Genomic DNA, 24,325 nt, shown 5'->3' with positions numbered 1-24,325 from the left:
ACTCTTTGGTTTCCTCGTTCGCATCTTCTAGACGCTTCTAGAATCTACTAGTCCAGTAGCTCTCAAACTTCTCAGCTGTAACTACAATTGCACAATTTTATAGTTTTTCTCATTGCATACTTATAGGAGTATCTCAGATATATGCATGTATTTGTGCATTGACTCTCTGCTGCTCGTACACGTACATGGTACATATATGTAGACGCAGTTATTGTTTCGTTTATGTAGATACATGATGATTGAATTATTGATGTGCATTCACGTCACTGCTTAGCATCGCTTAGAGCTGGCAGCACTCCTTAGTTTTGCTAATATTTGTAACAATATATAGATAATCGTGAGCCTTATGCTTTTATGTTAGCAAGTTATGCGCGACATATACCTAAAAAGGAAACCAATCAACTCACAACATCCTCAAATTTTTTGGTCTTACACGATTAATGAAAGAAAAGTCAACCCAATTACGAAGTATACAAAATCTGCTATGAAGTGCTATTTCTTGTATGTCTTATGTTCGGACAGCATGAAGATGATTTAAAACTTTCTAGGTTTATAATAACTTAATATTCAATAATCATGTCTGTTTAAGAGAAACTGAAAAGAAAAAAACATTTACTGGATTATTGCAATAAATTAAGGCAACTGCAGTTTCGCAGTGTGATTCGCGGTTCGAATCTCGGTGAAACCTTTGAAAACATTCGAAATTGCCTGATGATGATTACGCGACGGTTTTCGAAATGGTACCATCGCAATATGTCAGTAAATGTTTCTTTCTTTTCAAACATCATTATTGAATATTCAATTATTATAAGCCGTTGTTAAGCTCGTGAATTCTTGAATATTAAACTAATTGAATAATTAGAAGGCGCTATTGTTTCTATTGATCAATTTTACGCCTTTTTGCACCCAACTCCTAAATTGATTTAACATATCTGATGGCAAAGAAAGTATACAAAAAAAAAAACCTTGGGGAAAAAGTATTTAGTACTGAATGGAAAAAAAGTTTGCATTCATTTCAAGTTTACAATCATTAAAGATTGGGAATGGTTCCTACATTCACACTCTATATTGAATTATATTTTACCATTCAATAATACACACACTTTAGCTTTGTGTTAAAGTATTTTAAGTATTCAGGAATGGGGATTTATAATATGCAATCAAAAAATCACAATTTTTTAAAAGAATGCTGAGAGAATGCACACTCAATTGATTCAATTTTTTTACAGCTCTGACAGAAGGTAACAATGTTATTTAAAAATTTATTTAAAAGTGCCCATTGGAGGGCCATCGTGAGGAGCTCAGAAGGGGGAACACGCGAAGGAAAAATAAAATTAAAATATCAGGCTAAACCTAAGAGTATGGCAGTATTTAAAGCGGCAAACGAACATTCAAGGCCAATGCAGTTGTACAAATCATTGTAACGTGAGCACCAACGATGCAGGGGACTATTTCTAGCAAAAATTTGCCGGCATAGAGGTAAATGAAAAGGCACAAAATGTCTGGAGGCCCTAGCAGGAACAGCAAGGTATGGCAACCAACAGCTCATGTGTCATGTAATTTTTTGAGCTGCAAGGAGCTGCTCCGAGGATGCAAATTTGGTCGAGGAACGGAGTATATAAACGGGATCACACTGAAATGACAGCCCTTTTGTTGAAAAAAAACCGAATCCATCCGATACCTAGAACCGACTTCCGTAAGAAGCCTGGCACATTTCTTGAAGCTTTTAACTTAGACGTCCCATTGAGCCCCCAAATTCCAACTTTCATGCGGAAACTCCCTCGTCAAATATATCCAAAAATTTATCAAGTGCGCAGAAAAGAATGCAATATTTAGCACCTTGTGATGACTAGGAATAATAGCCTAACTCCTATAGTATTTTATTTATTTACATAGGACTTAGGCGGATTTTCCGCATGACCACATGGTACTAAATGTTGCATGCTTTTCTGTGCACTTCACACTTTTTTAGATATTTATATATGTCTACGGTACAAGCTTCAGGGGATGCGCCAGTTCTAGTCAGTTAATATAATAATTAAAATGTTAAATTTTGACTTTTAGCTAAGCAGCGAGTGTTTTCGTAGTGTCATAATTTTCATCCGGCTGTCAATATTTACATTTCTCTCAATTGGCACAATGTATTGCTGATATATTTTATAAACGCGGCAACCCTCATATATTTTTGGCATTTCCAAAGTTTGAAGAAACTCGAAAAATTACCAATTCGTCAGCAAATGAAAAATATTTAAGTGTTGGAATGGAAATTTGTAATATAATATTAGAATATATACTATATAATATTGGATACGAAATAATGCAAAACAACACGCATCATCGCAAACAATAGCGAATTGTGCCAGCGCCCTTCCTCCAACCCTAAAACGGAAGAAATTAACTAAAAGCCAAACAGTAAAAGGAAACATCCGCAGAAATAACAGCTACGGAAATTAAATAAGTAGAATAATAATATATAAGAAAAAATACGGAAGTAGGCACATCATCATCAACGGTATGATCAAATTGTTTTCATTGAAGCAACAGAAGAAAGATGGGGAACAGTTGGCCCGTACCGGACAGCAAAAGAAAGCATCAGCTGCTCAACTACGTATACAAAAAGGTAATAATTACTTTTATGTCAATATCGTTTTTTAAGCATAATGAAACTCGCAAAATTGGAATAAAAGTCGAAAGTAGCGATGTTTGAAGGTCTCGTAAATTAAACTCACATAGAATTGATTTTGATGTGTATATCATCCTTGACTGAGTTTCAATTGGTGGCCGCTGCAGTATAGCTGTTACTATTGTAATACAAAAAACTCCCCAATGCTTGCTAAGTGTGTGTTATGGAAATCTGCAGTCTGATATTATCTGGAACGCTACAGAACTATCATCTTATGAATCTTCGGGCCTATATTTTAGTCGTGTTTTACGACGGATGCCCTACCGCTTGAATATTCTTTGCTCTTCAACCAGCTGTGGATATTACAATAGAAAAATGGTGAATTGAATTGGCCTGATTCCCTTGTAATTTATTATGAAGGGTGGGATAGTCCCTACTACCTTTGCACCGTTTGCCAGCACAGAATATATATGTTTGCGACATCTGCCTAATACAGCTCTTGCCTTGGACGGTGCCATTTTCCTAGTTGTTCTGGTCTCAGCGACGGCAATCTCCCGACGGCTTTCATCGCGATATGCTGTCAGCCCCCAAACCCAACCACACCTGGTTCTCCAATGCTTACACAGGGACGTCCAGTCCCAGGGAAACAAAAAGCACTTGCGTCCTTGCCTCCCTCAACTCAGGCGTATTCACCCGTCACTTATCCGCAGAGTGACCACGTCTCCCCCGTTGCACTTCAGAATACTGCAGTTAAACTGTAATGTGTTGACATGGAAGATCACGGAGATAGTTAATTTTATGAAGTGGCATAAAATCCGCAGTGCTACGATCAAAGGGACCAAATTCACGGCAAGATCTGATTTCCAGACCTGCTCTGGGTTAACGTCCACAGAAAAGATCGGGAGAACAGAAATGGAGACGGTATCGCTTTTATTAGCCACCACTCAGTGCAATATAATCTATTTGATACCGACATCGGCCGCAAGGACAGTGTCGTGGAACGTCAATGCATATCTTTGCGGCCAGGCGAAATCATCTACATCAACGTCCCTCCTGTCACCTGTGGCTCCAGTAGATACTACTGACTACTACTGAAATCAGCGCACTACTCACTGGCAATAATCGCATTATATTAGGCGATTTCAATGCCCACCACGACCTATGGAATTCCAACCTACAGGCGGATAGCAGGAGCGAGATGCGAGTATTAAAGTTATGTAGGTACCTGTCTCTGAAGACCCAACCCCACAGTGTAACTTAAACCCTGATCAATATCCGTTGATCGGCGGCCCAACAAGGTGGTACCAATCGGCTGAATTGCGTGTTCAAGTCAACCAGCCTTCGTATGGCCGCGGAGGACTATCTAACACGCTTCCCAAGGCAGTCGGTTCTATGTACCGGAGCGACTCGGGATTTTTCCCGACCAAGGACTGTCATTTCAGTGTGACCCCATCTAATTTGTTTCGTCCCTCCCACAAATTGTCATCCTCCCAGCAGCTCCTTGCAGCAGGACTGCTCCATATTCTCTTACTCCGGGAAGGCACCGAATCCAATCCGGGTCCGTCTCCTGACCCCGGTCCTGAGAAATGGTTTTGCTGCATCTGCCGGAAAAGAATCTTTTTAGGACGGTCATACTCTGTTCAGTGTGTCTCGTGCAAGGGATGGTTGCATCGGACAGGTTGTTCTGGGCTTGATCCCAAAACCCGACGTCCACGTAACTTCTATAAATCTTTTGTGGCTCCTTGCTGTTCACGCCCAAGGGCGTCCCGTAGTCTACGCCTAAGCGCCCCCACTACCTTCCAGCAGCCACGCTGCTCAGCAAGCCACAACAAGTACCCGCTGCTGCTCGCGCCCCACGGCGCCAACAACTCAAACAGCTGATACCACTCATAACTACTACCTTCGTAGTAGAGTTGGTAGCAATGCTGAGCATCAGCCCTGCCCCCGTCTTCTCCCCCCCTCTTTTCCAGCAGTAATCGTGCAGGTCAGGGAAACAGACTCTTAGTCCCTACCTCCGTTTGCACCGTCTGCCAGCACAGAATATATAGGTTTGCGACATCCGCCCAATGCAGCTCCTGCCTTGGGTGGTGCCACTTTCCTAGATGTTCTGGTCTCCGCGACGGCAACCCCCCGACGGGTTTCATCGCGCCATGTTGCCAGGTCGCAAACCCAAATCATCCGGGAACCCCAATGCTTGCCCAAGGACGCCCAGTTCCAAGGCTACGACAGCAATTGCGTCCTGGCCTTCCACAACCCAGGCGTAGTCACCCGTCACTTACCCCCAGAGTGGCGACGTTTCCCCTTATGCACTTCAGAATTCTGCAGTTAAACTGTAATGGACTAACTGGGAAGATTACGGAGATAGTCGATTTCATGAAGCGGCACAACATCCGCATAGCTGCGATTCAAGAGACTAAACTCACAGCAAGATCTGCATTGCAGACCTGCTCTGGTATAATGTCCACAGGAAAGACCGCGAGAGCGGAAATGGAGGCGGTCTCGCGTTTATTATACACCACTCTGTGCAATATTATATATTTGATCCTGGCATCGACCGCAGGTACAATGCCTTAGGACGTCAAGGCCTATCTGTCCGGTCAGGCGATGCAAACCTAGAAATCATCAACATCTACATCCCTCCTGCCACCTGTTGCCCCAGTGGATACCGCCCTAATATCAGGGCTTTACTCACTGGCAACAATCGCATTATCTTAGGCGATTTCAATGCCCATCATGATCTGTGGCATTCAAACTTGCACGCGGACAGTAGGGGTGATATGTTGACGGATCAAATAGAAGAAACGACGTTCTGCACAATAAACGGAGACGCCCCCACGCGTATGGTAGGAAGCTGTCACAGCTCGCCAGATATCTCAATCGTGAGCGCAGAACTCGTAAACTGCGTCAACTGGCAGCCGATGGTAACATTGGCATCCGACCACCTGCCCATACTTATTTCGCTTGAGCGTACCGCCAACTTCATCGTCACTGAAAAACGCACTTTCATAAACTTCAAAAAAGGAAAGTGGGTAGAATATAAATCCTTTACAGACAGCCGCTTTGCTGCCCTCCCTATCCCGACTGATGCCCGCCAAGGGGAGCGTGCCTTCCGCAAGGTCATTAAATCCGTCTCGGCACATTTCATTCCCGCCGGGAGAATTCCTGAAATCCGGCCCACTTCCCGCGGAGGCCGCAAACTTAGCGATAGAACGTGACCTTATAAGACAGCCTGCATAATGAGGCGAGAATTCTCCCCATCAGGGAGAGAAATGAGATGCTGACCAAACAGTTCCTGTTGAATACCCAGAAACCTGGGCATCCCAACAGACATCTGATTGATGAACCAGCACCGCCTAGGGGCTTAAGGAACCATCTCCGTAAGCATTTTGAGGAAATACGGCACCTGAGAACCCAGCCGTATGAAGTGAAAAAACGCAAGCAGGTCCTTGGTGAACTCCATAAACAGGCGTCGGACCTTTATGCCGGGAATTGCCCGGTGAATCCAGTGCTTAACGAAAATTATCCAAAACTTGCGGAAGAGGAACGCATACTCCCCAGGGAAACGCGTGTCACTCTTGCTCAACTTCGTTCTGGATACTGTAACAGGTTAAACTCTTACCTATCCAGAATCAACCCCGACATACAAAATGTATGCCCCGCTTGCAATGTTCCCCACATGACACCAACCATCTCTTCAATTGTAATGTGGAACCAACGCCTCTAACACCCCTTTCCTTATGGTCCACCCCTGTTGAAACGGCAAGTTTCCTTGGACTCCCGTTAGAGGATATTGATGACAATTTGTGATCGGTCGGGGCTATTAGGTGGGGCGAGAATTGCTACAACAACAACAACAACAACAACAACAACTATCTAACCCCGCCATTCCATTTCGGGTTAATGGCACCCGTTTGCACGGCAACTCCACCGCCTGTTCCGTGCTTGTCTCAGTATCCCTCTTTCATTGATTTTGTTATCTCAACATCTGCTTAGACGCAGTAATCAACATGAGATATGTGTTTTGTCGCAATTTAGGAAATGTGACCAACCGATTTTCTGCCCTGCGGTTCCACAACAATGTATGATACATTGTTGACGACGAACTGGTTTTGCTACCCCAGCGGGTCAGGGGATCAGAATATACCCGCTGTAGGTATGACTGTCGTAAGAGGCGACTAAAATACCAGATTCAAGGGGCTGTGTAGCGCAACCCTTTCAGGTTGCCAGCGCAATATATAGCTTCTCCAAACCCAATTGTCAACCTCACCTATCCGCGGCGAATCCTGTTTCACTAACAGACGAGGATCTGGGAGCCCAAGCTCCTCGTGGAACTTGGGGTGGGGAGGGAGGGAATGGCCTGAAGGTTTAATGTGGCCCCATAAATCGTTCCCGAGATGGTCGGGCTAGCACCTTAATGGTGCTATGGTACCGGAGCGTACCGGATCTGTATCCGGCAAAGGACCATCACATCGATAACACTCCCCAAAGCCTTTGGGGAGCAACCTTATCGCTACAACAGCAACAACAACAACTGGGTTTGCTTACTGACATTGCTTACGGGCGGCGCCTCCCTCCAACGCTATGTACCATCTTGTTATGATCAAAAATGCCCATTCGCTGTGAACCAACTACCGATGTCATCTATCAGTGCAAGTGTCTTTTCAGCATGAATAACTACTTAAATGTTCCATAGAGTGAGAGCGTCATATAATTCCTTGTGAATAAAACTATCTGATAGTGAAAATATCAGACAGTGATGCTCACAATTGCTTATGACACAAACACTCGCAAGATACATCAATGTTCTATAAAGTGAGGGCATCAATTCCTTGTGAATAAAACTATCTGTTGTCTTGGCAACACTTAGATCTGCATTATTTGCTAATTTTATACATGCCCACGTATTTCTCATCTTTATTTGCTACTGTGGTATACAACTCCAATAAACTCGATATTGTATAATCTTCCGCTTTATTTCTTCCAATTACGCTCCATTTATAGATAAAGAAACGCTCAAGACTACATACAAAGCAATTAGCCAGCCGATTACGTGCTATGCGTCACCCATATGGTCGCCAAGCCTAAAAAACACCCACTGGAAGAAACTACAGGCCTGCCAAAATACTGCTCTCAGAATCGCGACGGGCTGTCTTCTTATGTCCCCAGAAGACCATCTGCATAATGAGGCGAGAATACTCCCCATCAGGGAGAGAAATGAGATGCTGACCAAACAGTTCCTGTTGAATACCCAGAAACCTGGGCATCCCAACAGACATCTGATTGATGAACCAGCACCGCCTAGGGTCTTAAGGAGTCATCTCCGTAAGCATTTTGAGGAAATACGGCACCTGAGAACCCAGCCAGCCGTATGAAGTGAAAAAACACAAGCAGGTCCTTGGTGAACTCCATAAACAGGCGTCGGACCTTTATGCCGGGAATTGCCCGGTGAATCCAGTGCTTAACGAAAATTATCCAAAACTTGCGGAAGAGGAACGCATACTCCCCAGGGAAACGCGTGTCACTCTTGCTCAACTTCGTTCTGGATACTGTAACAGGTTAAACTCTTACCTATCCAGAATCAACCCCGACATACAAAATGTATGCCCCGCTTGCAACGTGTCCCCACATGACACCAATCATCTCTTCAATTGTAATGTGGAACCAACGCCTCTAACACCCCTTTCCTTATGGTCCACCGCTGTTGAAACGGCAAGTTTCCTTGGACTCCCGTTAGAGGATATTGATGACAATTTGTGATCGATCGCGGCTATTAGGTGGGGCGAGCATTGCTACAGCAACAACAACAACGCTCCATTTATCCACAATCCAGTGCTGTGGTCAACCTTTTCCACCATAGACCTATGTTGGAAGGCTTTCCCGCCTCAGCAATATCTTCGCAAAACAGTACGCCCACTGCAGTCATCTGACAACGTCAAATCTTACCACAGTTTTGGATTTGGCCATCCATTCTGCGAACGCCTCCTATTGGCAATGCAGTCTAAGGCAGCTTCAACCATCTCAAAAGACAAGATGAGCACCGGCCCACTCGTACAATTATCGATTGTTTTCAGCTGACGATAGACATACGTTTCTCCATCTCGCTCCATGTTTCAGCGGTTGTCACAATTATGGGATGTGACCAACTCTTTCGTCTGCCCTTCACGGTCAGCTTTTCAATGAAATTGGGTATATTTAGACAAGCAAGAGACCGAATTCCCTTGGGTCTTTGGCCCCAAGGGAAAACTAGTCTACTCAGAGCATGTCATAAAGTGAACTCTTTTTTGAAACCACAGCCACCGCGATGATCCCACAAGGGGGCCATCCCAAGGCAGGAAGATGAGACCTGAATATAATGCAATATATTCAGATCACAACTGGCTTTTCCTGCTCCCGCGGTGGCACTTTTATAAGGACCATGCTTAGGGTCCCGCAGGTGATACACCGCGTCCACTCTGCTCCCTTTCGAGTAAAGTCACCTTACTCATGGATTGGTTAGCCATGGTATTATGGTCGCCTTTTACTACCGGTATACCTACCGTGGGCATATTTTTACCCCTAACCCACAGGGGGAAGAAGGGGCGAGATATTGCCAGAAAAAATAGAAGAAACGACGTTCTGCTCATTAAACGGAGGCGCCCCAACTCGTATGGTAGGAAGCTGTCACAGTTCGCCAGATATATCAATTGTTAGCGCAGGACTCGTACAACTGCGTCAACTGGCAGCCGCACGGTGCGGTATTGGATCAATCTAGCTGTCTAAAATTAAAACAGCAGTTATTTCTGTTAAAAAAGTGGTTGTCTCACTGCAATGTTATGAAACATTGACATTTGACAGTAAATGCACGGTGTTCCGCGCAGAATTACTATGCATCGAGCCCCGGTTTCGGAGGGACCCGGGGTCATTTTTTGGCATTACATGAGATATGTATGTCAATATGGGTATCAAACGAAAGGTATTTTACTCCACATTGCTATTGACATTTTAGGTAGGGTTGCCACCTCACCTTTTTTATATTTCTTTGTATATCCACTATCATCTCGGAAATGGCTTAACCGATTTGAACGAAATTTGGTACATCGATATAGAATTACAGTTTGAGGATGTTTTCACAGGGTTGCCCCCTATTTTAAGTTAAAAAAAAATTACATGAGATATGCCAATAATGGTATCAGTCCTTACAAAATTGATCACCACTAAAAAAATCACGGGTATGCGCAGCCGTTTTTGTTATTAAACTTTGAAACAAACACAAGCTTATGTACCGCTAAAAAATTACTGACATGATATGCCATGAAAAAAAGATATATATTTTTGTTTGCAAGGTTTTTAAAAAAATTAATATTGAGAAGTGGTAGTATTACAAGTAGAATAACGCAGTTAAAACATGCGGTATAAAAATGTAACAAATGAATTTACCTGTCCTAAAAGATAATGTAATTAGATTTGATTAATGCTAAACAAGTGTGCAAGTATTTAGGTTAGAAGGGTATATTAGTTTTTAATCCAAAAATACATCGAACTGCACACTATTTTTATACAAATTTAGATATGTGTGGTTAGCTCCGTTGACTTTGCAGGCGGCTTTTGGGGTATGTATACTATTCAGTGGACATCTGAAAAACCGACTTTTGGCCGCTCAGATTGATCAAATACCCCACCGTGAGCCGGTGGTAACATTCATTCATCACTACTGAAAAACGCAATTTCATCAATTTTAAAAAAGGAAAGTGAGAAGATTACAAAACTTATACTGACAATCGTTTTGTTGCCCTCCCTATACCGACTGATGCCCGTGAAGGGGAACGTGCTTTCGGCAAGGTCATTTAATTCGCTTCGGCTCGTTTTATTCCCCCCAGAAGAATCCCGAAAATCCGGCCACATTTTCCAGCGGAGTCCGCAATTCTAGCGAGAGAACGTGACCTCATAAGACAGCACGACCGCGGCGACCCCCAAATAACGGATATAAACCAACGCTAGTGGATGAACACAAGCGGGCAAAATGAATGGAACTATTTCAAAGCAAATTTGTAACTAGCCTGTCATCAGCATGGCTTTAGAAAACTTCATAGCACAACACCGTGCTAAATGCCATTAGCACCCAGATAAATTTAGGTTTAAATCAAAATCCCCACCATAGAACAGTACTCGTTGCGCTAGACCTATCAAAAGCTTTTGATACGGTCAACCATGGCACGTTACTGCAAGACCTGGAAGGGTCTACCCTTCCCCCAAGTCTTAAAAGGTGGACCGCAAATCATCTAGGTGGTCGGCAGGCATCGGCGCAATTTAGAATCGCAACATCAAAACTGTAATGTAACCTTCATGGAGGTTCGCTAAGTTGGTCTAGCGGCAGTGAAATGTTGTTGTTGTTGTTGTTGAAATGTCATACGGGGTTGTGCATGCTAGTTAAACCAGGACTAAGCTCTTCGGCTGGGGGGCAGTTCTTGTCTTAAACAGACTCACTGCATACATTCACAAACATTTAGTTCATGCACTGGTAAAAAAAAATAAAATTAATACAGATACTACAGCAAAACACACATCAAAATTTAATCTAGAACATCAGGGTAACTAGTTAGCCGGACAAAAATAAAAAAAGCATTTCCTACATGGTCGGAAGAACGTATGAAAGGACAATAAAAAAAAAAAAAAACATTTTAGAAGCAAGCACAATTCAGGGGACAAAATGAAAGTTGTCCCCATCTCACTCCCTTCCCAACCATATGTGAGAGTACATTTACGTCTCTCCCAACCCACCTAATAATTGGAAGTCCGTAGATCATATTACAAAAGAAACTTAGACTTTATTCATTTTAAAAAATTCAGTTTTGTTACATTAGAAAAAGTTGTTGTTGTATTGAGAACAGTTCAGCACATCTGCTGAATTTCCTTATTTGAAAACTGTTATACAAATTCGAAATTGAATACAACTTTATAACAGAAAAATTAAATTAACTGAACAACAACAAAAGCTCGTAATTTAAAAGAGTTGAATTACGGTATTGTAATTAGACAAACAAAAATAATTTATTTTAAAGAAGCGACAATATATGTGTATGTACTGTTTTTACAGACACTTATAAATGCTTAGCCTTGGGTTTGTTCCTCGATGTTTTCGCAAACAGCTGGATACTTTAATGTATGTAGAAATTACAGACCGGTGTCTATACACGGTCAATTAGTTTTAAATGCAAATTACCACATATGTTCGCTTTTACATTTAATTTGCAAATTATTTTTAAAAAATTATATTCAATTAAATTATTAAAGAATAACGGTTAATATTTTCGATAAACAAAAAACTTTAAGAGTTACGAAAACAGTAAATTAAAACGTTTAAACAAAATTCATTTTTTATTTCATAATTTGGGAAAAATTTAAACAGCATGACATCAGGACGGACAAGGCGACAGCTGTTCGATTATACCTTGTGAATATCTTCAAAGCCATTTTCTCCCGGGAGTGGGAGTCAAACCCGCACTCCTACGATAGTTGAAATGGTTACAAACGCATTCAGCTACGTCATGCCTTAGTTGTTGTAAAATTTTTTCCCAATTGCCTTCTTTTGCATATTTTAATCTTTTACACATTGCATACTTCGTACGTTTTTCGTAAATTTTTCCCAAATTATTAAATAAATTATAAAAAAAATTAAAAAAATATCTTCAAATAAATATTTTCATACATTAAAAAAAAAAAGCAATACGGGCAATCCCCGATTAAATCATACAAACAGACAAAATTGGTTAATTCGTTGTAGTTCTATAAATAGAACAAAAACAGCAACAATACCAAAATTTCTTTGAAAACCGCCGTACCAACAAGCATAGCTTTAACACATAATTGCATACGAAGTATGTAATGTGTAAAAGATTAAAATATGCAAAAGAAGGCAATTGGGAAAAACTTTACAACAACTAAGGCATGACGTAGCTGAATGCGTTTGTAACCATTTCAACTATCGTAGGAGTGCGGGTTCGACTCCCACTCCCGGAAGAAAAAGCTTTGAAGAGATTTACAAAGTATAATCGAAACAGCTGTCGCCTTGTCCGTCCTGATGTCACGTTGTTTAAATTGTTCCCAAATTATTAAATAAATTATAAAAAAAAATAAAAAAAATTGCTTCAAATAAATGTTTTCATACATTAAAAAAAAAAAAGCAATACGGGCAATCCTCGATTAAATCATACAAACAGACAAAATTGGTTAATTCGTTGTAGTTCTATAAATAGAACAAAAACAGCAACAATACCAAAGTTTCTTTGAAAACCGCCGTACCAACAAGCATAACTTTAACACATAATTGCATACGAAGTATGCAAGATGTAAAAGATTTAAATATGCAAAAGAAGGCAATTGGGAAAAACTTTACAACAACTAAGGCATGACGTAGCTGAATGCGTTTGTAACCATTTCAACTATCGTAGGAGTGCGGGTTCGACTCTCACTCCCGGGAGAAAAGGCATTGAAGAGATTTACAAAGTATAATCGAAACAGCTGTCGCCTTGTCCGTCCTGATGTCACGTTGTTTAAATTTTTCCCAAATTATTAAATAAATTATAAAAAAATTAAAAAAATTGCTTTAAATAAATGTTTTCATACATAAAAAAAAAAAAAACAAAAGCAATACGGGCAATCCCCGATTAAATCATACAAAATTGATTTTTGTTTTATAATTATTTTATTTTAATTTAATTTTACTGCATTAATCACTATTTTGTAAGAAAAAAAATAAGCTTGTTGATTGGTGAGGCGTCTCTTTATTAAAAAAAAAAAACAGCTTAAAAATGCGGCAACCGAAGATGCAGATTTTTTCATCGACGTTATTGCCTTGGAGTTGCGAGCACCACTTTTCGGTTAGCCGGAATACCCTTTTTAAGGTCAGGAAAACTGGTAGAACTTAATTCGCAAATATAATATTTTTCAATTTGCAACAGAGGCACAGCACTTGCGTGAATTAAAATATACTTTTTATTTCCGAATTTAAAATTTCTTAACGGATTTTAGTTTTATTTAAAAAAAAAATCGTAATTGATTGTAAAGTACATTTGTACGCGTTTCAATTCACCAACAAAATCGACGAGCTCCTCAACGAATTAAAAACGCTTGCTTTCTCAAAAAAAAAAAAAAATTCAAATCGTTGCTTAAATTTTTTGGATTCTTTCAAAACTTGTGCGAGTATAAAAGTGCAAAGTAGTTAGATCCAAAAGATAAAATATAATCATATAAAGATAGGCATACATCACAAAACTAAATTCAAAATCCAGTAACTTCTAGAATTTTGAACTTGGAAAAATGTATGCGATAGTTCAAATACGTGGTAGTGTTTGTGTAAGCTCGCTGGATATTAAAGTGCCTGTATGTCTTTGCAGTGATATGTTCCTAGAAGTTGGCCGCCTTCATCTTCCAGTACGTAGTAAGATGAACCTTGCTTACTTCGAATCCGCGCCTTGAGATAGGTATGTGCTAATTTACTGTTAAAAATTTTACTTTGATTCCTACGTAATACCATTTGACCTTCCTTGAATGAGACTGGCCTTGACCTCAAGTTGTAAGTTTTTTCATTTACCTTATATGATTTTTGAATATTGGTACACACAGTGTCACGTATCAGGAAAAGGGTATTATGTCTTTGTACCGTGTTTAATGCGCACCTTCCTTCGGTCATACCAATGTTTCGTAATAGCTTGTAATTTTCGCCGTGATTCATCATATGCTGACCAAATACCACAAAATATGGACTGTTCGAGGTCGACTGATGTACTGAATTCCGCAAAGCACAATTGACGCTACTTAAATGTTGGTCCCACTCGCACTGATGATTAGATTAGATTATTTATTTATTACGGCCAGAAGCCTAATTTGTAAATTAGAATATATTACAGTTTTTTATCTTATAGCTAAGGTTTTACAATATTCATATAAATTTTGTTTTAAATACTGTTATTTGGTTACAACTTTTTATATCCATAGGCAGATCATTGTAGCTTTTCAGACCCTTGTAGAAAATGTTCTGTTGATCAATTTCAGTTCTAAAAAACGGCAATTTGAAATTATGTTTGTTCCTCGTATTTATGTTGTGAGTTTGCTCAACTAATGCTATATTTTTATTTAAATACTCAGGTACATTTCCATGTTTGATATTAAATATGAATTTCATGGAGTGGAAAAAAATCTTTTTTTTTCACACTTAACCAGTCTAAAGTCTTCAACGTGTCAGCCGTTCTCTAGGTTTCTGAAGAATAAATCTCATGCATCTATTTTGAAGCTTTTGGAGCTTGTCTACTTCTTTATCCGATATTATGAATAGAATGGACGGGCAGTACACGAATTGCGGTTCTATAACTGATTTATATAAAATTATTTTGTACTTTTTTTGAATGAATTTAGTTGTTCTCTGCATGACTCCTATTTTATTAGCAAATTTTTTAATTGTATAATTTATATGATCTTCAAATTTGAGTTTATTATCAATTATTATTCCTAAGTATTTTATACTGTTAACTCTTTGTATGATTTCATAATTTATTTTAGCTCGGATATATCATTCTCATTGATATTCTTCCTTGTTATTATCATATATTTAGTTTTATTAATATTTAGTTTCAGTCTATTACCACACAACTATTTATACAAGTTATTTAGTTCATGTTGCATTTTGGCAAGTGCAGTATTAATATTATTTTCACTTATCATAATTTATGCATCATCCGCAAAAAGTCTAATTTCACAACCTTCGATAGCATTGACTATGTCATTTATGTATATAAGAAATAGTACCAATACTGAGCCTTGAGGCAACCCTATGGGTACCTCTAATTGATCCGACGTCACAGCGTTTATAACTGTTTTCTGCTTTCTCTGCTTCAAGTAGTTGCGGAACCATTTAAGTTCAATATCAGTTATGCCAATCCGCTGCATATTTTTTTATTAATATCTCTCTATCCACTGTTTCAAAAGCTCTTTTGAGGTCAAGGAAAACTGAAACCAAAACTTTTTTGTTGTTTAGCTCTTCTTTCCAATCAGATATCACCAAGTTCAGCGCTGTCTCACAGGAATGTTTTTTTCCTAAATCCTGACTGTTGGTAGACTAGTATATTATTTACTTCAATATGATTCACCAACTGATTCTTAACAACGACTTCGAGAATTTTAGCATCACTTGGCAGGGTATTTATGGGTCTAAGTTATTCAGGTTGCATTATCTGTTTAACTTTTTCCACAGGTATTATTGTTGACGTTTTCCACAATTCAGGTACCACACCATCTTCTAAGCTGTTATTGATTATTTGAGCATAGAAATATCCGGTATACGACATACAATCTTTTAGTACACCTTCGGATAGAAGTTTTCTTCCACCTATTTTATATTTAAAGTCTTTTAGGATATTAATAACATCATCGGTGGTAATTTCAGCAAACTTTAATTTTGAATGGACTTGTGTATCCTCTAGTGCTACTTGACAGGTTTCTATGTTATTATCAATTTCAATCACACTGTTTACAAAAAATCTATTCAGAACAATTGCCAGATCGTTTTCGCTTTCAACCAGTATGCCATCCAGTATCACCTTTTTTATCCCTTCGTTATCTTTAGTTAGGTTAACCATTTGTTTGACATATTTCCACATTTCTTTAGCATTATTTTCATTCAAAATGATTTTATTCTCCATATACTTTATTTTTTTTTAATTTGACTAATTTTTTGTATGTCCTATTTATATTTTTATATTCATCCCACTCTCCAGTTTGTAACGCACGCGTGTACATATTGTATTTGTATTTATTCATTTGTGCCAATTCTCTGTCATACCATTTATTCATTAACTTGATATGCACTTCTCTCTCGTGGGTTAAACTTTCCATAGCCTCAATCATTATATTATTAATTAATTCGACTTTTACATCAATTGATAAGTTTATAGTAAAGTTGAAGTTAAATGATCTAAGGATGCTTATTATGATATCACTATTATATTATTTGTCCCAAGCTATGATTTTCTTGGTCAGTCTCATCTTGTATACTTTGGACGTTTTATATTAAATTTTATAGTTTCATGATCAGATATTTTGTATTCTTGCAAATTATTACAGAGAATTTCATCCGAGCTTGAAAATAATAAATCAATTTTCGATTCACTTGTATCTGTGATTCGCGTATTAAATTCTATTTTTTGGCTCATACCCATAACAGCAAATATCTTATTTAATTTAGTACTATATGTTGAAATGCAGTTCATGTTAATATTAAAATCACCGACAACTATATTATGGTTACTTTTTTCATATTTATCAATTAGAATTTCATTTAGGTATTCTACAAAAGCTGCATCACTAGTGCTTGGCGAGTGGTACAGAACTCCAATCTGCCACTTTTTATCAACCTTCTTCAGTTTTATTACAATGCACCATACGTTTGCATTTATGTTATCATTGTAGATTACTTTAACATCAATTGTACTATGTACATAAACTAACACACATCCTGTGTGCCAGCTATTTTTAATTCATTGTCTAGAATATCTTTGGTTGTACATGTTTCAGATCACAGTATGATGCCTGGTCTATGAACTTCCGCCAACACTTCCAACTCTGATTTGTTAGCTACTAGGCTATTTATGTTTAAATTGATGTATTTAAAGTCATTGTTGATGTCATTTGTGGATCTTTTTTGGTACTTTGATACCCTACGTTGCATAACATTAGCATGGTCCAGGTGAGCCAGTGGTCTGATTGTTAGTTGCTAATACCCTAGCCTTTGTTTTTTTACATTTAAGTGTTTTAAGTAAACAGGGCAATGTCTGCTATTGCACGGGTGATTGGTATCAAGCCCTAGATTTAATTTCTCATTAGCTCTAATACAATTTATGCACATGTTTTTAGGTGTTCCTTGCACTCCATGGGTTTATGTTTACCCAAGCATTTGCTACAAACATCTTCATTTTTGCATTCACTAGCTTTATGGTTGTGTCCTTTACATTTAAAACATATTGTTATATCAACACCATCGTATACTTTGCACCTTTCCCATCCTATGTTCAGTTTATCTAATTTTAACGCTTCAGTAAATATTTCCACATCCACCTCAACTATTGCATTATAATAATTTTTGTGACTAACTGTAACATTATATTGCTTAGTAATTTTTACTTCACCCTGTTCAAAGCATTTATTTTGTTTTCATAGACATTCAGTTAATTCATCACCATTCTTTTCAAATTGCATACCTGTTATAAATAGTCTTGGTATCTTTATCTCATATTTATTGCTAATTTCTTTGTCCATTATTTCTTTTATTTTGTCTCTTTCATTTTCATCAACACTATCGATCACCATTACCAGCTTGAATATCTGTTATCTTTAGTTCCTTATGATTAATTTTATTGTTTAGATCTTTCTTGGTTTTTTCACACGATTGTTTTACTTTCGGCTTAACAATAAACGGAGTACGTTTCTTTAATTCAGGCACTGTAGTATATTTGCTTTTGTTTTCACCTTTATTATTATTATTTTTCATTACTTCTGCGTATGACAGCCCTTTTTGAGTATTATTACTACAAATTTTCTTTATTTCGTTACATACCTTTTCATTGTCTTTACCAATTATTTCAGTTTTATTTTTCTCTTCTTCTATCATTTTATCTCACCAATTTTTTTTTTTCAAAAAGCTTTTGTGATCTTTCCATATTTGCTACTCTTTGAGCATATCGACCCTCTACAGCTTCCAATAACGCTTTTATTTCATTTTGGCTTTTCTTCATCACCTCCTCAAACTCATATTTATACTCATTTAATATTGTATTGTTTTTCTTCACACTCATTTGCATTTCTTGTAGTACCAAGTCTACATTCTGAATATATGTAACACATTCATCACACATAAATCGTGCCATAGGGTTTTCCTAAAAAATTTTACAACTATATTTATCAACACCTTTACATGCAAGGCTTAAATGGTACACTTTATTACACACACCCTAGCATCGTATACCTGTCTCTCCTCTTATAGAGTGATTGCATTTCGCGCAATGCCACCATGAGCGCAAGTTGGATTGTCGTGCGAGTTGCGTATTACCTCTTCTCTTAAGCCTTCCGGAACCACTAGTTTCCAAGCAGAGTTCTGTTGCGCGACGTCACCTGTGTAGTATTCTGTTCGATGGGATATGAAGTTATCTCGAACTTCGAAGTCTGGATACTTATCTTTATTGGATAAAATCCTACTACGAAGTTCATTATAAGCCACGTCATTAAAAGCAGTTGACGTAAGATCAATATTTGGCACATAGTCCAACTGTAAACTCTCCTCTTCCTCTATGCTTTCAGAATACTTAGGGGACAGTGCGTCGGGTACCACATTTTGGCTTCCTTTACGGTGTTCTATTGTAAATTGAAATGATCTTAAGCGACCAGCGTGCAAGCCTAACGCTTAAGTCAGTTTGGTTCACAAGCCAACGTAAACTTGCGTGATCTGTGACTATTTCAAATTCTTGACCCTCAACGTAAGGACGAAACTTTTTAACCGCTAAAACTGCTGCCAGGCATTCTTGTTCTGTAACCGAAAATTGCGCTGTGCTTTGTTAAGTTTCTGTGACATATACGAGATTGGAATCTCTTCTCCATTCTCGATAACCTGAGCTAGTACAGCCCCAACTCCGTTTTGGCTTGCGTCACACTGTACAATGAATGGCTTAGTAAAGTCCGGGTTTGCCAGAAACGGGGCAGATGTTAAACATTGTTTTAAAATGTAAAATGCTTCCTGTGCGGTTTCTGTCCAATAAAATGTCTTGTTCTTTTTTAACAGTTCTGCAAGAGGCTGAGTTACGTCCGCAAAGTTTGCAATAAATCGCCGGTACCACCCAGCCATTCCTAAAAATCTGCGAAGCTGACGAACTGATTTGGGGACAGGAAACTCGACTATTGCGGAAACTTTAGCCGGGTCGGTTTGTAATGTCCCTTGACCTACTATATAGCCCAGGTAACTTACTTGCTTAAGACAAAACTTGCTTTCTGCGATGTTAATCGTCAGACCTGCCTTACGTATGTTGTTAAGAGCCCCTTCAGCCTCTTCCTTAAGATGAGCTTGCCTAGCGTGTTGGTAAAAGTGGTGTGTGCACTGGCATTAATGCGGGAGCTTCAGCCTGGGGAGGGTTCGAAACACTTTTACCGAATCAAGCCGTCATCTGTCAGCTTGGGGCCGAACAAGAACACTAACTTTGCACACTAACGAAAAGCTACCGGAAAGCCTGAGTACCACCAATTAGGCCTGGAAAACCCCATACCTAGCAGCGCGTATCTTATTTTAGCGGCTGCTCTAAGCCCACCCTACCATGGCTTTAAAGCTGTTAATAAAGCCCCAAAAGACCAACCACACTAATTATGTGGAACCAGACCAACACAATTAAGTTTAAAATTCCATAGTTACAAATATTTATTAAAGCTCAATTCATTCTTCTTATATTCTAATAGAAGCTTCAAAACAGGGATAATGTTATGTAGGTATAATTCTAACACTAAAATTACAATTATTTACTTATCTCCTAAAGTACTAACATTTATTTCTATGGGGGTATAAATCAGCTGACCAAAACCAACCTACCTCAACAATACATACATAATGTATTCCATAGGTTAACGACCTTGTCACTCTCGTAGAATTGGGGCTTATTCGGAGAAAAAAAGTAGAAAGGGAAGAAAAAAACAACTCTAACTCTCTTTGCTTTGCAAATCAGAGCTCTCAAAAATCCATTCGAAAAAAGCAATTAATGATACCAAAAAATCAAAGAGGAGGTGCCTATATTTATGTATGGACTTATGTGCAACTTTAGCGCACGCAAACAAAAAAAATATAATGCATCTAAGTACATACATAACTAATATGTATGTAAGTACATGTGTAACTAGGCACCTTCTCTAGTTATACTAAAATATTTGGTGGACAAAATGAATTAAGTTCACTTACATGCTTTTGTCGTTATGTACCCATTTGCTTAGTCCAACGCTGTCCCACGAAGCGAAGAAGGCCTTCCTTGCTTTGTATGAAGCGGCTGGTACGCGATCATATGCTTAACCCTATGGAAAAATCGTTACGGCTAGGGAAGATTTCATTCAACCAACAAAAAAATCCTGTGATATAATTAATCATAAAAACCGACTGGGGCTATTTTTGGGTCATGCATTTTATGACTGGTGTGCGAAGGTCGCTTAAAAAGGATCAAAGATTAATCGCCGTCGGCATGAGCGCAAACAAATGAAAACTATGAGATTCTAAGAGAATCTCCAAACTTTGTCAAAGTAAGAGTTTTATTAAGTTTAATGTGCTTTTCGGTTTTCTCTCGAAAAAGTAAACAGAAAGTGGGTAAATGGCATGAAAGATTATGACATTTTGTGGAACTAGGTCAGCTTTAGCAGCGATCATATGGTGTTCAATGTAAACGTATCTAGAATAACTCTGTTAATAACATGTTTAAGATATTTGCATAAAAAAATGTTCTTAATCAAACTAAATATCCGACGGCAAATTTGAGATCTAGGTTGAAGGTAAGTATAAGGAGTAGCTTAACTGGAAGTATGAAGATACTTTGTATATCTTAAGGGTAAGTATTAAACTAATGTATTAACCGTATATTTGATTTCAAATTCATTTCAGCTTAAGTAAAATTATAATTCTTTTTTTTTTGATATATGTATGTATGGGTGTACCTATCCACCTGTGTAATTAACATGCAGTAACATAGTTACAAAATAATAGGTGTTTTTAACTAACTTTCCACAAGGGAACTGAGACTTTAGGTTCAAAGGTAGGTATTACTAAATTAAATTAATCATTTTAGATCAGCATGCTAGACATCTTTCTAGATACATATGCACTTTTAAATCTATTTACTGTCCTATCTTCCTTTCTAGCGACCACGCATCGCTAGAATATTGAACTATGGGAGCTAAATTAAATATATTTTTTGTGTGAATGGATTTTATAATTTTTTTTAGACGCCTTACTAGGCTTTACTTAAAATTCAACACTCGACCCGGACTTAAATTTCTGCACCAGTTCCTCAGGAAAAGAAAGAGCTGAGCTCCGGAAATCGCTCAAGACCCATATGGTTATCATTGGCGTATTGATTATCGATATATGTATTTTGTTATCAAAAATCATATGTAAGCATTGACAGGCGGACGGAAGTTTAGTTTAGACTAGTGTACAGAGTGTAACAGAGTCATGCAACTTGTAATAAAAAAATCAAAAGCATAAAAAGAAAAAAACGTTATTGAAAATTATGGTTAGTGCTGAAGTGTTCATGTACCCATGGTACATATACCCCCCACCTAGAGTGTTGGTGCGGTTGGTATCTTTCCTCTGTCTTTTTGGATGTCCTTTTGGTTATAAACAGCTCGCTTGCCTGTATCTACGTCTTGCAATTCATATAAACAATTGCCGGTTTGTGCGACAACGGTTGCTTTTATGAACTTAGGGGCAAACTTGGCACAAAATTTCTTTGAGGCATCACTCAGCACAAAATATCGTCTATAGACCGATTCTCCGATCTTAAATTTTTCTGCAGAACTTCGTAAGTTATACCTTTTAGCTAACGATTCGAACGCTTTTTTAATATTTTCACCTATAGACTGCCGTATTAATGCCAGTTTGTCTAATCTATCTAGGACGACACCATCGAGGGACCCCAGTTTTCGTAAAAGCGGATACTCGTTACCATGAGCCGGGATCTGCTGACCGAAAAGGGCATAGTAAGGGGTACAACCTATGGACTGGCGAAAAGAACTCCTCAATGCCTCTGCAATGATTGGCAAGTGTTTGTCCCACAGAGCCTGGTCATCTTTTAAATAAGCTCTTATTACCGCAATAATGGACCGATTAACCAGCTGTTGTTGTTCTTGTTGTAGCGATAAGGTTGCTCCCCGAAGGCTTTGGGAGTGTTATCGCTCCGGTACCACAGCACCATTAAGGTGCTAGCCCGACCATCTCCGGAACGATTTATGTGGCCACATTAAACCTTCAGGCCATCCCCTCCCTCCCCACCCCCAAGTTCCATGAGGAGCTTGGGGTCGCCAGAGCCTCGTCTGTTAGTGAAACAGGATTCGCCGCGGATAGGTGAGGTTGAAAATTGGGTTTGGAGAAGCTATATATTGCGCTGGAAACCTGAAGGCCCCCTTGAATCTTAACTACACGCATACCTACCGCGGGAATATTCTGACCCCCTAACCCGCTGGGGTTGACCCCCTAACCCGCTCGCTGGCATTCGCTTGAGGACTGTATAAGGCAGTGTAGACATGTTTGATATCATACGAGCCGTTTTGCCCATCGCTGAACTAAACCATTCGACTGTGGATGATAAGTTGTGGTGACATGATGTGTTGCGTTGCTCCAAGAAACTTTGAAAGATCACGAACAAGTGATGATACAAATTGACGACCTCTATCAGAAATAATAATATTTGGACATCCAAACCGGCATACCCAAAAATCGTAAAACGTTCTTCAAACTGTTTCAGCTTTAATGTTTACAATAGGAAAAGCTTCCGGTCATCGATCAACACAAGTGAGTAAATAACTGCATCCTGAGGATATTGGTAATGGACCAACCACATCTATATGGGATTCCTTAAAACGACCACTGCTTACTGGAAATTTGCCAATTGGACTCGAAATATGCCTTGAAATGATTGATTTCTGAATTGAGGTACAAGATCTAGTCCACTCTACCACATCCTTATGTATTGAAGAACAGAAAAATTTCTTTGTGATTAACTTTTTAGTCGCCCGAATGCCAGGATGCGATAAATGGTGAATATTTTTAAAAAATATTTTACGAAACTTAAGTGGCACATATGGTCGTGCTACACCTGATGATACTTCACAGTAAATTTGAATATCACTATCTGGTAGGTAGATTGATTATTTTTAATAAGCAGCTTCCCTCAGACTGCAGGAAACTTCGCAACTCCAATTCTTCTTTTTGGGTTCGTACCATCTCATAATTAATACTTTTAAAATCGATAGATTCAACTCTTGACAGAGCATCGGCGACAACATTGTCTACGCCAGATATATCGACAATATTAGTTGAAAATTGCGATATAAAATCTAGTTGTCTACATTGACGTGGAGATGCTTTATTTAAATATTGATGACATGCGTATATCAAAGGCTTGTGATCAGTAAAAATTTTACACTATCTGCCCTCCAAGAAATAGCGAAAGCATTTTACTGCTGAGTAGATTGCAAGCAATTCCCGATCATAAGTGCTATATTTAACTTGAGTATGACTTAACTTTTTAGAATAAAAATCTAAAGGTTTCCAATCACCATTAACGAGTTGCTCTAACGACGCTCCCATGCCAAAGTTACTAGCATCAACTTTTAATGCATCCAAGAATTGTAGCTTGCAATATTTCTTCCTTAACTTTCTCGAAAGCAGAACCGGTTTCCTTGTTCCATGAAACAGGTCGTCGTATCATTCTTTTTTGCACCAATCAGAAAATTATTTAAAGGTGCTTGAGTTTTTGCTCCATTTGGTAGAAATTTTCGATAAAAATTAACCAAAGCTAAAAATTGTCTCAAATAATCAAGGATTTGAAGGTTTTCCAGCGTCGACAACGATACCATACGTTTTAAATCGTTCGAATAGTTGCTTGAGATGCTCCATGTGCTGATCAGGATCGAACGAAAAAACTAAGATATCGTCAA

The 24,325-nt window shown here is 38.6% G+C and overlaps 1 protein-coding gene across 1 annotated transcript in view; it reads left to right on the top strand.

Moving 5' to 3' along the window:
* Positions 1 to 2,155: 2,155 nt before the first annotated feature.
* UbcE2M (NEDD8-conjugating enzyme UbcE2M) overlaps positions 2,156 to 24,325 on the top strand; it is a 45,900-nt gene continuing 23,730 nt past the window's right edge. The window contains exon 1 of the mRNA XM_067792504.1: positions 2,156 to 2,620. Coding sequence (XP_067648605.1) covers positions 2,515 to 2,620 — 106 coding nt within the window. The 5' untranslated portion in view covers positions 2,156 to 2,514. The remainder of the gene's footprint in view (positions 2,621 to 24,325) is intronic.

This window comes from Eurosta solidaginis, chromosome 5 (assembly GCF_040869045.1).
Source record: "Eurosta solidaginis isolate ZX-2024a chromosome 5, ASM4086904v1, whole genome shotgun sequence".
Taxonomy (NCBI): Eukaryota; Metazoa; Arthropoda; class Insecta; order Diptera; family Tephritidae; genus Eurosta; species Eurosta solidaginis.
Note: the sequence above shows the minus strand (reverse complement) of the source record. Positions and strands in the feature narration are given on the sequence as shown.